Here is a 16322-nt window from a genome sequence, read left to right as displayed (position 1 = left end):
GAATTGCATGGGATGACTGACTGTCAAGGACATCTGAGCAAGCAAAGTATTCATTTTATTCAGAAAGCATCCAATGATTTTTGATGTTTTTATTTAATTTGTATCATGTCAAGATGATAAGCTTCTCAGATAGACACAGAGCAAAATAAATAAAAGACTAATAAGAGCCAGATAAGTTTCTATATCCTTGCAAATTTTAACATAAAGCCTTAGTATTATTCAGCTTCTTTTACATAGTTAAGTATACTTGAGTAGGAGTGTTCTTAGCACCAGCTCTCCAAGTCTCCTTGAAGCTATCCACAAACTGAAAATTCTGAACAAAGATTAGAAGAAGAAAATGTCTCCTGGGATTAGGGTAGGAGATTCAATATATAAGGAGCAAAACTTAGGTGAGAAAAATGGTAAAATTAAGAAAATCCAAGGTCATTCCCATTGTCATATTTCTTTATGATAAACAGACTGGTCAGGAAATGAATGACATTGTTGTATGCTACTGTTTGAATGCCCAAACAAATTTAAAGAACGAGAAACAGGATCTATTCTGTTTGTGCTTTTGTCTGGTGCAAAGCAAACAAAGAGTTGGGGTAGAACAAGGGTACATTTGAATGAATGCATATTCCATCAAATGTTATTTTTGAATTAATGACTGTGCTCTTGGGTGCTGAGTTACTATCAGAATGCTATTCAACAAATGATTCTCTGTGGCTGGAGTGGGGTAGGGGCTCCCCGATATGGAACCTTTGATGATTTTTATGTTGTAAATTATCCAACCATGACTAATTTGAACCTTCCAAAAGGTGAGGAGATGCACACAATCAACTCTTGCAAGAAGGAACAAGCCAGTTCCAACATGCTACTAGAATAACCATGTATATTCCACAGGACAAGTAAGAAAAATTTGCTTTATACCATTGTTTGGTTTTTGTATTAGTTTTTTTGTGGTTACTGTAACAACATGCAGTACACTTGGTAGTTTTGAATGACATGCCTTTATTTTCTTATAATTCGGGGCCTCAGAAGTTCAAAATCAGTTTCCTTTAGCTTCAATTGAGGTAGCTTCCTTTGAAGGCAAGGCCTCCTTCTCTCTGGAGACGCTAAAGAAAATTCATTTCCGTACCTTTTCCACATTCTAAGGCTGTGTTTCGTTCATTCTTTAACTCATGGCCCCTTCCTCCATCTTCAAAGTGCATCACTCTAGTCTCTACTCACATCATCTCCTCTTCTGTAGTCAAATCTTGCTCTGCCTCCCTCTTATAAGGAAACTTGGTACTACATTTAGGGCCGACACTAGTTAGCTATGGTAATCCAGGCTAATCCAGGGTAATGTCTCCATATCAAGGTCCTTAATGACACCTGCAAGATCCCTTTATGGTGTAAAGTAACATTCAAAGTTTCCAGAGATTGGGATATGGACATCTTGGGGACCATTATCAGCCTACCACATTCTTCAAGACTGTCATTTAAAAATATTCTTCCATTGCTCTCAGGTCCTGCATTATTTGGTAGGAAATAATGGGATTAGTGGGATGAACGCATCAGTTATGCAAGTATACTATTTCCTTGTTAACACAATTCTTGTCTTAAAAACAAACCTGTTATCTACACATATATTCTCAGTTGATGGCTTCCCTTATAGTCCATTTTTTAAAAAGCCATTAGACTTCTCACCACCAAATAGAAGGTTATCTTCCCGCTGTGACAAATGACAAGTTCTCTAAGAAAGGCAATCTTTCTTCATGCATTCTGAATCTATTCTCACTCACTTTCTTAAGTTGCTTCTTCAATTAATTCTCTCTGCCTTGCTATTCAACTCCAGGAATGGGAAAATGACCCCAGGACAGTTTTGTTGTTGTTGTTATTGTTGTTCTTATTATTCTCTGTATCTCTAGAGAATCACTCTAGCTTTAAAGAAGAGGGCTGAGAGAAAGTGCCTTAGGAAAGGGGAGGATCTTATAATACAAGATCCCATCTCGATAGATAAGAAAGAAGGAGTCTGTCCCTGTGCATAGTGGATTGTGTGGGGAAAATGCCCTGTTCTATTTTCTTGTAGAATTAAACCTATTGTCAGAACATGGTGATCCTCTCCAACTTTAGAAATGCATTTAATATATCTTACATAATATTAATGAAACAACTTCAACTTCTTTTTTGAAGTTATTATCTGCTTATATATACCTTCTAGTCTTTCACTCTAATACTTGTAAGGTTTTTCAAACAATGCCACACATGTAGTAACAAAACATCAGTATACATTAAATAAAAATAAAATAAGGAAAATAAATCTTCAGAATGGGGATGGGGACTCAAATGAAAGGAGAAATGAAAGTATGAATTTGCCTAAGTGCCCATCAGTAAATGAGTGGATAAAAAAACTATGGTACATTTACACAAAGGAATATTACACAGCAGAGAGAAAGAAGGAGCTCCTGCCCTTTGTGACAGCATGGATGGAACTGAAGAGTATTATTCTAAGTGAAATAAGTCAGGTGGTGAGGGACAAATACCATATGATCTCACCTTTAACAGGAACCTAATCAACAAAAGAAAAAAGCAAGTAAAATATAACCAGAGACATTGAAATTAAGAATAATCTGACAGTAACCAGAGGGGAGGTGGGAGAGAATAAGGGAGGGAAGGGTTTTCAGGAATTACTATAAAGGAAATATGGACAAAACCAAGGTGGGTGAGGGGGGTAGAAGCAAGAAGGGGAGGTGGGTTTGTCTGGGGTCAAGGGGGAGTAGTGGGAGGGTAAATGCAGACAACTGTAATTGAACAAAAATAAAATAATTTAAAAAAGAAAGTATGAATTTGCCATATATAACACAGAGCTATTGAGTTCCTGAAGGGAAAATAGAGGGAACAGAGTTGTGGGGAAGAGGCAGAGGTGTGTAAAGACAGAGATGTATAGCAGTCATAGGAATGGAAGCTTGGTTAAAGAGAGAGATGGTTAAAGTGGAGTGTTTATTAAATGTTGCTGTGCTGTCTGTAAAGCCAGAACCCTATTCATTACCCACCAAACTATTAGTAAAAATCTATTTTACTAATAATATTAGTAAATCTATTATTAATAGATTTAGTAGATTAAGATTAAATGTACTTTTATGTTCAAACTCTTGCAGAAGTGTTTGCCAAATCTGCAGAATATCTACTGTGAGGTCTGTCCCTGCACCTAGAGCCTTGTAAAACCCACCAGGAATCTCAGCTGACCGGGGTGCAGTAAATGGATTCATCCACAGTCATACTCAATATTTGTTTTAGACTAAATGTTTAATATATGCCATTTACTTGGGAAAACATTTGGGACTATGTCCTTCTTATGAACATACTTTTTCAATTGCTTTGATGACAAATCAAGTAGTGATATGAAAGTTTTGATTTAAAAAAGGATTCCAGTTTAACTGATGCATATCTTAGCATATTAAAATTTTCTCATTTTTGTTCACTCATTATCCTCATGTAAATTCTATAACCACTCAGTAAATTCAGTCATTTTTTATAAAAACTGTTAACTTAGAATTGCACATAAATGTTAAGTCTAAGAAGATTGGAAGTTGTTGGGGTGCCACTGTCTGTAGAGTTGCTTCCTTTCTGAGTCAGGGGTGGGGAGTAGGCTGGGTAATGTGTGTCAATAGTCCTCTCAGCTTTGATATAAGAGCAAGGAACTAGCTGTCTGTCTGTGGATACCACCTGCATGAATGAATTTTTCCTCTGTGCCACCATTCACATCAAGAACATCAGCTTTCCATGAAAAGTTTATTCATATTGTTAAGAGACAAGCTGTTCAATCTTTTTGCGTGTTGGAAAAGGGTAGGGGAGGGATTCCTATATTTTATTGCCTATGTTCAACATACATAACCTTGAATTCCCTTTTTATTCAGTCTCATTTTTTATGTCTGCCTTCAGCTAACTTTGATTTCAGAGCTTCTTCAGGCTTCTACTGGGCACATGGTCTTTAGCCCTTTAAACTTCTTTAGATTCCTTAAACTTTATTCTGAGTTTTAGTTTCTCTACTTGTTTAATCCTTTAACTCACAACCTCCCTTATTTTTCCAGAAATAGTGCATCAGAATATCTCATTTTTAGTGAACTGTTTTCTCTCCTTCAGTATTCTTGTTGATGAATGGATTTTTCTTGTGTAAGGTCTCAGAGGATGACAGGAAACAAATACATCCTCTCCTTGTTCAAACATTCATTTCCCTTGGCTTCCTTAGTGCTACACTGATATTTTTTCCTATTATCTCTCTGACTTATTATTATCTTGTGTAGGATTTTCATTCTCTACCTTTCCAATATGATTTGTATTACTTAAGAGTTCTTCCTAAACTCATTTCTCTTTACCTCATACTCTTTTCATGGGCTTTCTTAACTGCACTAATGATTTTATTTAACTGGATTAAACAATAACTATAGATATTTTCTAGCATAATATGTGAACCTAGTGAAGAATAAAAGGAGAAGTTGAAAAGTTGGCTTTAAGGAGTGGGATTTGATGGGTGGGAGAGAAATAAGTGTGTGTGTGAATGTGTTTTCTTGTCTACGCTTATAAACCATTCATTCAATACGGATGTATTACTATGATGGAAAATACACATTAGTAGGCAAAGAAGTACCAAGGAAATGTTAGATAATGTGCAGAAGAAAGTAATGTAAATTTTGTAACTTCTATATCTTGACTGTCAGCAAAAGATGTAATTGAAATTTAGCAGATGTTTTCCACCTGTTTCTTATTAACTTAAATATAAGGGTTTTATTTTACTTATTTGCATTTATTTATTGAGGCTTTCATATAGTACTGGTCAAATAATGATTCTTTGAAAATACAGAGTTCATAAAAACTCAACAATTTCAACTGCTCGAGTAAATTCAATAAATATGGTGACTAAGAATAATTTATTAGTTTAGTGACATGGTATTGATTATATAAGAAATAATGACTAAGAGTGTAATGTTCTGCAAAGGCCAGAGGGAACAAAAATCAACAAAGGTAAAGGGATCATACTAATAGGAGCAAAACAGTGTATTATCAGTATTCAAATAAGATGAGGAAGGAACAGTATGAATAGAAGTGTTGTTAGGTTTGAATTTTACTAATAGAAAGATACATTTGATACTTATGTAGGGATGTGTGAGTGTGTGTGTGAGTGTGTGTGTGTGTGTGTGTGTGTGTGTGTGAAGAAGCATTGGATTATAGCCCAGTTTAACGGAAGCAGAGGAACTTCTGAAAAACTTTTGGAAAAATTATAGGTTAACAGCCCACAGGGATTTAGTAGGATTGAGCAGCAGCATTGAACTCCCATTTGTAGTTGTGATCATGCTCCGTGAATCATCACTCATTCAATGGACTGTGCCAAAGCTTCCTCCTACTCCACAGCTCCATCCATGTTCAATTAGTTATCATATCCTGTTAATTCTACCTCAGTAATATCCCAGGCATGTCTCCTGCCCTCCAGTGCTTCTATTCCGTTCCTCATCACGTCTTGGCTGACTTGTTTCAATAGACCTTAAATTGGTCTCCTAACTTCTGTTTTTGCTTTCCATCTACTCTTCCATGCCATTACCTAGTTGTGTGACATTTTGTAGGCCATTTCATCTCTTGAATATTGTCTTTCCCATCTCTAAAATATATACTGCATTTATACATTCTACCTGATAGTATTATTACTACTGTATGTACTTATATTTACTGTGAAGTCTAAATATATAATATGTAAAACTAAGTGGTAAGCACAAATCTTGTGATATAACTCTGGTCATGTGTTCCAGCGCCATATTTTCTAAAACTAAGTACATGAAGGAGTAGTGTTAAAATATGTTATTTTTTAAAACTTACAATAAGTGTTTTCAAGCTTACTTCTTAATATACATCTGTGGATTTTTTTGGTTGATATATATATTTAAATTCATAATACCTATGAAAATGTACAGTAAAGTGGTATTACTATATATACACATTATTAATAATGCTCATTTGTTATTTTTGTAGGACATTATATCTTTAGTCTTAAATAGTTTCATCATGTTTTTCTAAGAAAATTTTGAAACTTAATGTCAAATGCTCATACAAGGTAAGAACCAGCATAGTCAAACAATGACTCATAGTCTTACATTTTAATCTTTAAAATGTTCGATTCTGTGATTTTCTGAGTAGGAATAAAACAATAATATGAACTTGGTAATTAATAAGGTGCTAGTTACCAATTATTGCATGAGAGAGCAAGCCATATATATCAACTGTAATATGGCACTTGGTTCCTTTAATGCTATGCGTAACTGTGAATGTCTACAACTAGAAATGGGGTGTTTAAATTTGAAGACACTTTAGATAGGTAGCAATACCTATAACTATAGAACCGTCAAATCTTCCTGAATTGCACTTAAAAGTTAAAATTCCAAGTGTTCCTATTATTGGAAAAGTAATAATAACAATTATAACTGTACCATGAAGTATTAAAAGCTGAACATTCAAATTGAAGGTAACTAAAGTAAAAATGTAATGCAAAGTGAACCTATAAAAAAGTGAACCTATAAAATTCATGCACATGTACTATATAGAGGCATTAAACAGCAAAGAAAAGAGCTGTGGATCTTTATTACAGTTCCTGTTTCACATTCTCTCCCCCATTTTGGCATTAGGGGACATTATGTTTATTATTTCTCACTCGTAGATCATCAGTTTCCTATGTCAAAATTTTTATTCTAAGGTGTGCATAATCTCTGACTGAAGAGTGTCTAAACATGGCAAATATCTTTTTATTTCTTTTGTGCTCAAGGTTTAAGGGCTTAGCAAAACACTACTGCATTTTTATTTTTCACATTTGAGCTGGCTGACTAGTTTAACAGCGGCCATGCAACTTACCATCATTACGTAGAGTGAGTGGTGTTGGAGGACTAAGTACTCGCGCATTCGTCACTGTGTTTTTCACCAGGCAAATGTAGCTGCCAACGTCTGATGTTTGGACTTTAGAAATGTAAAGGTTGCCTGTCTCCTGGGAAATGAACCTCCGGCTGTCTTCCGCCACAAAGGAAGGGAACTCATTAAACACCCAACTATAGATGATCTCTGAAAATACACAAAATTTAATTGTTGAAAGACAGGTTATTTTAATAACAGTTAAAACTCAAATAACGAAACCTTTACTACGAGTTAGATATATTTCAAGCCTGTATATATTTGATCCATTTGATTCACTTATCTACTTAATTTATCATTCCGTGTTCAAAAGAATATTTTAAATTATTTTAATTGTTGTTCAAGTACAGTTTTCTGTCTTTTACTCCCATCCCAGCCAAAAGACTGTTGTTGTAATGATTACAAAAAGATCTGGAATATTTCTTAAGGATGCTTAACCTTTATATCATTCATTCATTCACTTATTCACTCATTAATTCAATTTCAATGTTTGCTGAATGTGTATTAGATGATTGGCATTACAATAACACTGACGTTAAAAAGATGAGAGAGTTTCTCATTCTTAATGATCAATCTAATGGGAGACAGTTACCCAAACCTATAAAACCATGTGGAATAGAGAAATGGAAATACATATTCTATTCTAAAGAAAACATGGGGAAAGACACTTAGGCAATCATGTTGATCAATGAAAATTTCTGGGTTAAGAGACACCTGAGCTGCATTCATTTGCTCATTTGTTAACAAATATTGGTGAGAAGTAATAGGCTCTGGTACAAATGTGGTTGGAATCATTGACAGAAATTGCTGATGGATTGTCATGAAATGTGAGAAGATACAAGTCAGGGAGTAAGATGTTGGACCTGAGTAACTGAGCAACTAGAATATATTTCTCTTTGTTGAAATGAAAGACTACAGAAAGAGCAGTTCTCTGGAGATGTGGGTTGAGTAAAATCAGTTTAATTTTAACGAATTAAATTTGTCATACTATCTAGCATGAAATTGAGAAGGCAGTTGCACGGTTAAATATGGAGGCCAAGGGAGAAATTTTTTTGGTATCAATTTAAAGTCTTAAAAGATTTATTGGAAATGGCCATGTGAAGAGTGTATGGAGTGCTGAAGTTATTCCAGCGAGAGGATACAAATGAGGATGGCCATTCAGAAAAGGAGTTGGGTGGTAAGACTGGACATCTACAGTTTTTTGTTATTGGGGTAACAAAAAAAATTCAAGAAAGGGAGTGGCAGAGAATAGGTTGTAGAGATTGGAGATAAATCCAAATTACTTAACACAGATTAATATGGTGTGTATGTTATGTTAAGGGGCCTGTGCGCTATCTGATATGCAGGGTGGCACTGCTGGACATTTTTCAGCAAAAGATTGTCATAAATAGATATGTCCTTGTGTTGGTTATTCTGGTGATTCTGCAAATGTTGAATTTCAGTAAGAGCAAGGCTGCAGGAAAAAAACAATAAGAAAATTGTGCATATTGAAATGAGAGCTGAAAAATCTGCATTGTAACCATGATTATAAGAATGAAAAGAAGGGTATTTGTCCAAGAAATACGGTGGAGATAAAACAAACAAAGAGAGATATTGTCCAGGAATATTGTCCTATCTCCTCTGAGTGATTGGGTAGAGGACAGCAGAAGTTCAGGAGGAAAATACAGGATGAGTAGAACATTGATACTAAGCAAGTTTAGCCAATATTTATTACTCCTAAAGCAAATATAGTTTCAAGTGGATGCCTGAGAATCTTGAAATGTTATGTTACTTAGCTTATAATTATAATATGCATTTGCAATGTCAAAAACTTTCAAATTTTTAACAAATACTTTACAAATCAAACTATTTTTCATAGCTATGGTTACCTACTTGGCAGTCTTCAGTGCACTTGGTATTTTATTAAGAATTTATTAATAGCACTCATGTGGCTTTACTCAATGAAAGCTGATAGACTATAGTTGAAATACTTCATTCTGTTCAACTAGACTTTAAACTCAAGGACTTCACACACTTACTACTCGGAATTTCTCTAATTGTTATGATAAGAGTTTCATTTGTCATTTAAACATCACTCACACACATTTTGATATTTTTAAAGCTTACTTACAGTAGGTTTTGCAGGGGTTATCTCAATTTTTGGTTTACATTATTTAAAACTTGGTGAGAAGAAAGCAGTGAATAATTAAAGTCTACCATTCATTAAAATACTACTTCTGTTATACTGACAGTGTTTATTGAGTCAGTGTCTTGTAAAATATTGTTAAAACAGGGGCAAAAGTATTTATACAAAATGGGCAGTTGAAACATTTTACGGGTCAGTGAATATTTGGGAGGTTCAAAAACAGTTATTTAGTTTTTAAAAGAAGTTTTCAGTTTTACATAGGAAAACATTTCATAATTTCAAGAAAAATGCAAAGTAGAAATGGTCCACAATTGAAAAGGCAACAGCCTCAGTTTGGATTGGATGGATTATGGCTGTACCAGTAATGAAAATATTGAACTGGGCCAAATAGCTTTTAAGATTGCTGTTTAGTTTATATTATAAAGCTTTTCATTATCTATTATCATCTTAAATATCCTTTTCAGAGTTTTCTTTGCTATCATAAAAAGCCAACATTAATTTTGTTTTTAGTATAACCCAGGATTTTAGAGTCTGAAGATGCTAAAATAATTCGGGGAGGAAGTAAAACACAGTGTTAGTGTCATTAGCCTTTTGTTTCATATACCACTTTGTTTCATGCCAATTGTGCTGGGGAATCTAAAATTAATTTAATACAAGCCAAAAGCTATTAAAATTTTAATATAATTACCCATTTAAAAAGAATATTGAGATTATATGATCAATTGTGTTTTTTCCATTTTTCTGGGGTTCTTTTTGAAATAGTGTTGTTCAGTTAGGACAACTGAAAATATTCTCGATGTTCTTGATATGATTCTTCAGTGAGAACTCCTTATTTTAGCAGACAATGACTACTTTTTGAGATATTGTGTGCATTCTTGGTTGTGAGAGACTTTCTCAAGGATATTGCGCAATAGCTCCTACCAAGAGCCCCACTTGGGATATACCTACTCGGGATCAATTTTTTTATATTAAATCTCACTGTGCACTTTTGATACTGTATGGTAATATCCATTTGGCCTAAATCCCAAGTGCTGACAGCTTGAAGTTTCGGTTTCTCCTGGGAGCGTTTTTTGTCTTTCTTCCTGAGTCAGTGGGAGTCATTCAGTTAACTGAGGTCACAGCCTACTGTGGGCCTGGCTGGGTGCACACGTTCTTGCTGTTCCAACCTCCCTTCTAGGGCAGAGCCAAGGGCGTGCACTTTATCCCAGCATGAGCAGGCATCAAGCTCCTGGACATTAAGGTCTATTTCTATGCCACATAAACAACCTACCTTGCTGCCGAATCTCCTTAGGATTAACCCTGTTCCTAGATTTTAGTGAGGATTTTAGGCCTGGATTTTAGATATTGTTTATATCTGACACCTGGGGATTTCTTTTTCTTTCTTGTGAGCTTAACTGTATATTGAACATTTCTGTTTTCATTACTTCTAAATTTTGGTGGAAGGGAAGTTCCTAGGCTGGCCCTGTCTATTCTCCTAATTGAATGTCCAGGTTTCGTGGATTTATGCATTGAAAACTTCATTGCAAACTTTCAACACAATTGTAATTGATTCGGTGTCACAAAGTAGATGATCTCCTTTTTGCTCCCCTGACAAAAAGGTGATTACTTAAATAAAATATTTCCACAGTTATTGGCTATAGAAACAGGGGTACCCATACTAACAATAATGATGCTCATTTCTCATAATTGAAGTGTTATTAATTTAAAAAGTGTGACAAAGGGGAATGAAACCACATACTGGACTCTCTGAAGTCCTTGAACACAATTTCAACAACTAATTATCTGTGATTCGTTTCAACATTCTTTAATATAACTACAAGTTAGAAAATCACCATTCTTCTTCCTAATAAGATGTGTACACATCAGAAGCTTTGGGTCAGAGGATTTGGAGAGAATATTAGGGATATGGCATCTGAGCTGTTCACTGACCCAATTTACAATGCAACTCTCCCAGGGAGCCTATTTTCTTTATCCTTGTTAGCTATAAAAAGGAACACTTAAAAACCAGAAGCTTCTCTACTTTTACGATATGCTCAGTTTTATGGTGTAGAGTAAAAATTTCACTTAATGGGCTGCATTTGCCAAATCTTTGATGTCATCATTTTCTGGTTACTCCTGTAATGTGAGATTCAATGCTATATCTGTCAAATAACTATAGTTACAGTTTTTCCTTATTATAAATATAAATAATATTTGGTTTCTTATAGTTTAAGTTATATACTTATAATTTGATATACATTTGCATTAATTTTATTAGTGCTACTTAATAGAGTACACATCAAAAACATTTTAATATTTACTAATTGCCTTATAGTATTTGTTTTTATAATTCCATCATCTGTAACAATTCCTCTCTTTTTTCATAAGTTAATTAATGTAAAGATACTTGACTATAGGAATTTAGTAAATTACTGGAAGATGCAATATGGCTTTAGAAATTTGCACTACAATTATTTTGTTTTTTAAAGCATTTGTAGCTGATACTACAATTTGGGGTTTTGGAATTAATAATACCATGAAAAAATGTACAGAATTGTCCTATTAATTATCTATTACTACTAATCGTAAAGGGATACAACCTGAAATAAGTAGGAAATACATTTTTACATTGCTGATTTACACCTTCATTATGATTTTAAAAATGTCACTATCAGCTACACCAAACACTCTTCGCAGAGCATTCACTAAATCTACTTCCTCTTTCTATATTTTATTATTTATTTTTTACAGAGAGGGGAAGGGAAGGAGAAAGAGAAGGAAACATTAATGTGTGGTTGCCTCTCATGTGCCCCCTACTGGGGCCCTGACCTGGACTGCAACCCAGGTAGGTGCCCTGACTGGGAATCGAATTCTTTGGTCTGGAGGCTGGGGCTAAATACACTGAGCCATACCAGCCAAAGGTAAATCTACTTTCTTTATCACTATATATCGTTAAAACCCACCAGGATGCCTGGCATGTAGTTGCTGAACACATATTCAATGAATAAGTGCATAATTAGCATTAAAAAATTTGTGTTTTTTAATAAACCTAAATTTCAAGAATGAGCGTTTTTTTTTTTTATATTTAAACTTCATTGTAAATTTTCTAAGATGCACATAAACTTGTTTTCACCTTGAGAATATGAGTGAAAGAGGATGTTTGAAGTTGGGCTAAATGAAAATTCTGAGAGATAGTGTAGGCAGTTTTAAGTATCTGCTTTTGTAGGCCCGCGCTCAATCCACTGAGCTACACCAGCCAGGGCAGTTTTAAGTATCTGAAATGCACTGTCAGGGTGGGCGGGGATAGGAGGAAGCTCAGCTGGACTTTGCTAAGATGGACATCCTCACAGTAACCTGAGTCCAAGGAAGAGACCACCAATGCTGTACTGTTGCTTTGTTCAGAGGGCACCAATCCTCAGCTCCCACAGGGAGCCAAAGAAAATAAAACCCCACTACATTCCCTGCTTGGGCGTGACTTATCCCGGCCTCATCCTGCAGACCGGGAGAATCTCACCTGGGTGCACAAACTCCAATAAAGCTCCTTATTGCCTATTTTATGGCTGATTGGCATTTCTTTCTCAGTGGAGCCCAAGAAAACCTTTCATTTGGTGCTGAAGCCAGGGGGAGTTGCTATCTGCCGAAGACCACTCCTCTCCTCACTCCCTGAGAAAGCCCCATGGCCTCCCCACTAGTGCAGACTGAGAACCAGGGTAAGTGCCATTGCCCTTAAGTTTCTGGTCCCTGAACACTGATTCCGGGCCCCCGTCTGCTGGAGAGACTGCTCTCCACCAAATCGCAGCACTGTGTTGGGGTGACCCTTCCGGGAGGGACTGCCCTCCCCCGCTGAGAGGCTGTAGGCACCGGAGGAGACGTCCCTGGGCCTAGATCCTCATTTTTACTGACCGGATCAGCAGATTGGGTTGGGGGACGCCGATTCCCTTCTGTTGCTCCTCGTGGGACCAGGAATGGAGGGGCAGGAGTCCAAGCCAGATCCTAAATCACCTCTAGGGTGCCTTCTGAAAAATTTGAAAGTAATTGATCTTGGCCTCAAGCGAAAATGGCTGATTTTTTATCCACTACTGCCTGGGCATTACATCAGCTCAATAATCGTGAGATCTGGCCTTCTAAAGGCACTTTTAATTTCGTTACCCTTACTGACCTAAATAATTTTTGCAGATGGACTAGCAAATGGTCTGAAGTCCCCTACACTCAGAGCGTTTGGGTCTTGCGCTCCCGCCCAGCTCCCTGGCAAGTGCTCCTTGCCCAAGGGAAAACTGACCCTGTCCAACCTCCCTCTGAAGACCCTGCTACCCCTCCTCCTCCTCCTTATCTGCTCCCGCCAATGGGCTACTCCAGCCCCACCCTCCCCTCTCTGCCAGATTCTCCCCCTCCCTCTGAAGATGACCTCACATGGCATGACCTGCACATCATTTTAACTTCCACTATGATCCCCGACAAGCGCAGCCATGTCTGGACTGCAGCTAGGGCTCATGCAGACCAAACCCACACCACCAATCCTCTAATGCTACTCCCGGCTGAAGCCGTGCCAGAGGCAGAACCAGGCTGAGGCTACCAGGTAGGACAGGCTGGTTGGAGACGCTGTGACCAAGTGGTCGAGTGCCTGATAGCAGGTATGCACCAGTCTGCCCAGAAAGCAGTCAATTACGATAAGCTCAGAGAGGTCACCCTGGCCCCGATCCCAGGGCCAGTCATAATAATCTGCATACTATTAATGCTTAGCCCCTGTTTCCTGAGATTCCTCCAGGAAAGAATTCGAGAAGCTCTCAGGGTTACTTTTCACCAGATATTGCTTCAGAGACAAACCTCCTCCCCCCTCCCTGGGGGACTGGAAACAGCTGACCTTTAGGCCCTCCCCTCTACGCCCCTCCTGTCAGCAGGAAGCAGCCAGATGAACGCCTAGCCCCTTATCCTATCAAAAATGTCGGAATGTTAGGGTGGGTGGGGATAGGAAGAAGCTCAGCTGGACTTTGCCAAGATGGACATCCTCACAGTAACCTGAGTCCGAGGAAGAGACCACCAATGCTGTACTGCTGCTTTGTTCAGAGGGCACCAATCCCTAGCTCCCACAGGGAGCCAACGAAAATAAAACCCCACTACATTCCCTGCTTGGGCGTGACTTCTCCTGGCCTCATCCTGCAGACCGGGAGAATCTCACCTGGGTGCACAAACTCCAATAAAGCTCTTTATTGCCTATTTTATGGCTGATTGGCATTTCTTTCTCGGTGGAGCCTAAGAAAGCCTCTCACTGTCAATGAACAAAGGAGAAAAGGTCATGTTTACAAAGTTACTGTGAACTATTTTCAAGGCAAATTTTGCAAAGTTTGAAGGGGCATAACATTTTGAGGCTGTCCAAACTCTCAGGTTAGTAGTAGCCTTTATGTATGGTCAGTCATATCGCTCCTACTTGAATGTGTTCACTGACACTTTGTTGAGGAAGCTGATTTGATAGTTTAAATTAAATGGCTTTCAAATGTAGGATGGGGACTGAGATCAAGACAACTGGGAATATCAATAAGTAGTGATATATTATTATATACAAAGTATTGTTCAAGATATTGTGGAGATACAAGTAGGTGGGGCTGGGAAAGGAACTAACTTGAGTTTACTATGGGTCACAATTTTACACATTTCTCCACTTAGTTGTCTTCCCCTCCCCTGACACAAACAGATCAGAAGGCAGCATCCTGAGTGAATATGACTATGGACTTTGGAATCACAAAACCAGAGCTTCGGGAATGGCTGCATGATCTACCAACGAGGCAGTTTTAGGCCTTAATCTTATCATCTTTAAAGTTCAATTAATGTAGAAAACTGTAGGTTAAATTATATATTATATGTAAACTTACTACAACAGAACCAGATGTAGTTATCATTATAATTATCCTTAACATCAAAGGTCTCAGAGAGATGAAGGAACCAGTGGGAAACTGTGGCCAGTAAGTGTCAGTGGAAAAGTTCAAACTTGTCACACTCCCTCTAAGCCTGTATTTTATCATTATATCATGTAGCTTCACTTACTGTATTCCCATCTTGCTGAACCTCAGTTTCAGTGTTTGTGTAATGGCACAGTGGTGTACATATTCTATGGTTGTTTGAGAATCACACAAGCCACTTACATGAGACTGTTCAACACAAAGGAAGTGCTCAGTAAGGGTAGCCATGGGGTCAGGATAAATGACCTAATACAATGCCATATTTGCTACAATGCAGATTCACCTTGAAGCTTGCACAGTTGGATTAGTTGGGTTTAATTTCTGGAAGAGTCAAAAGTTTCAGCCATAGGCATCCTTCCCCTGAGGCAAGGGTGCTGCTGAGCGGTAGCAATACAAAGGAACAAAGCTGTGTAACTGACACTTGGTTAGTGCCTGTACAATCAGGATATTTTCAAAGATGTGAAGAATGCGAGAGGGAACACTTGTCATGTGTTTTTAAAAATAAAATTACCTTAATACAAACACAGGCTATATCCTTGCATTAAATTTAATTATCTTGGTTGAACAGAGCAAAGTACTAATTCTCCTTTTTTACAGTTTTTGAGACAAGGATTTTCATTAAATTTGTTACCCAGAGTCAGAAGCAGCAGAGTTCTGCTTCAACCAGTGTGTCACCAAGACAAAATAAAATTTTATGTGCATATAATTCAAAACACCTTTAGGAAAACAAATACAAAATATATTTACATAGAAACATTAGTAAACTGGCATTCTCTCACAATCCACACCTCAAACGAACTCGAAGTTCCAGAGTTCAAGTGACGACACAGACCGGGAGAGAGTATGTCTGCTGTCGTTTTACTGCGGAATGCTTCACACTGCAAAAGACTTTTTTTTTAATCCCAGGAGACTTGTGTCTAGATATAAAGGTCATTACTAACTCTTTCAAAATGGAACCTAAATATCTTGCTTTGCTAAGGGGTTTTAAAATTGTATTTATTGAACTGTAAACTCTGCCAGGTCAGGGGCCAGCATTTACTCAACAGTGCGACATCGTCAGTGGCACACTTTCAACGTAGGCTTCAGCTTTTGCATTGAAAAGCATTCACTCTGGACTCCCCACAGTTCATTGTTACAGCTCACAGAGCCCAGCCCTGAATCAACAATGGAATATCTGTGTGCTAGGATTTTACCAGGGAATACAATCTTGCTGTGCTTATCAAAATTAAGAAGACCATAACTAAAAAAAGAGATGCATGGAATTGCTGGATCACTGTGTAGTCCATCCATTGGACATGACCAAGGTAATCTAAAAGTTTATCCTCACTAAATCAGAATATTAGACAGCTTAATAA

At 37.2% G+C, this 16322-nt stretch overlaps 1 protein-coding gene across 1 annotated transcript in view; it reads right to left on the bottom strand.

Annotated features, from left to right (window-relative positions):
• The window catches only part of LOC118975715 (contactin-5-like), a 230185-nt gene that overhangs the window by 84881 nt on the left and 128982 nt on the right, over positions 1-16322 (bottom strand). The window contains exon 6 of the mRNA XM_037029795.1: positions 6856-7059. Within this exon, the coding sequence (XP_036885690.1) occupies positions 6856-7059 (204 nt within the window). The remainder of the gene's footprint in view (positions 1-6855; positions 7060-16322) is intronic.

This window comes from Sturnira hondurensis, unplaced genomic scaffold (genome assembly GCF_014824575.4).
Source record: "Sturnira hondurensis isolate 20B ecotype Veracruz unplaced genomic scaffold, ASM1482457v3 Scaffold0020489, whole genome shotgun sequence".
In the NCBI taxonomy this organism is placed as follows: domain Eukaryota; kingdom Metazoa; phylum Chordata; class Mammalia; order Chiroptera; family Phyllostomidae; genus Sturnira; species Sturnira hondurensis.
The sequence above is the reverse complement of the archived record's forward strand: the minus strand, read 5'-3'. Positions and strand labels throughout refer to the sequence as shown.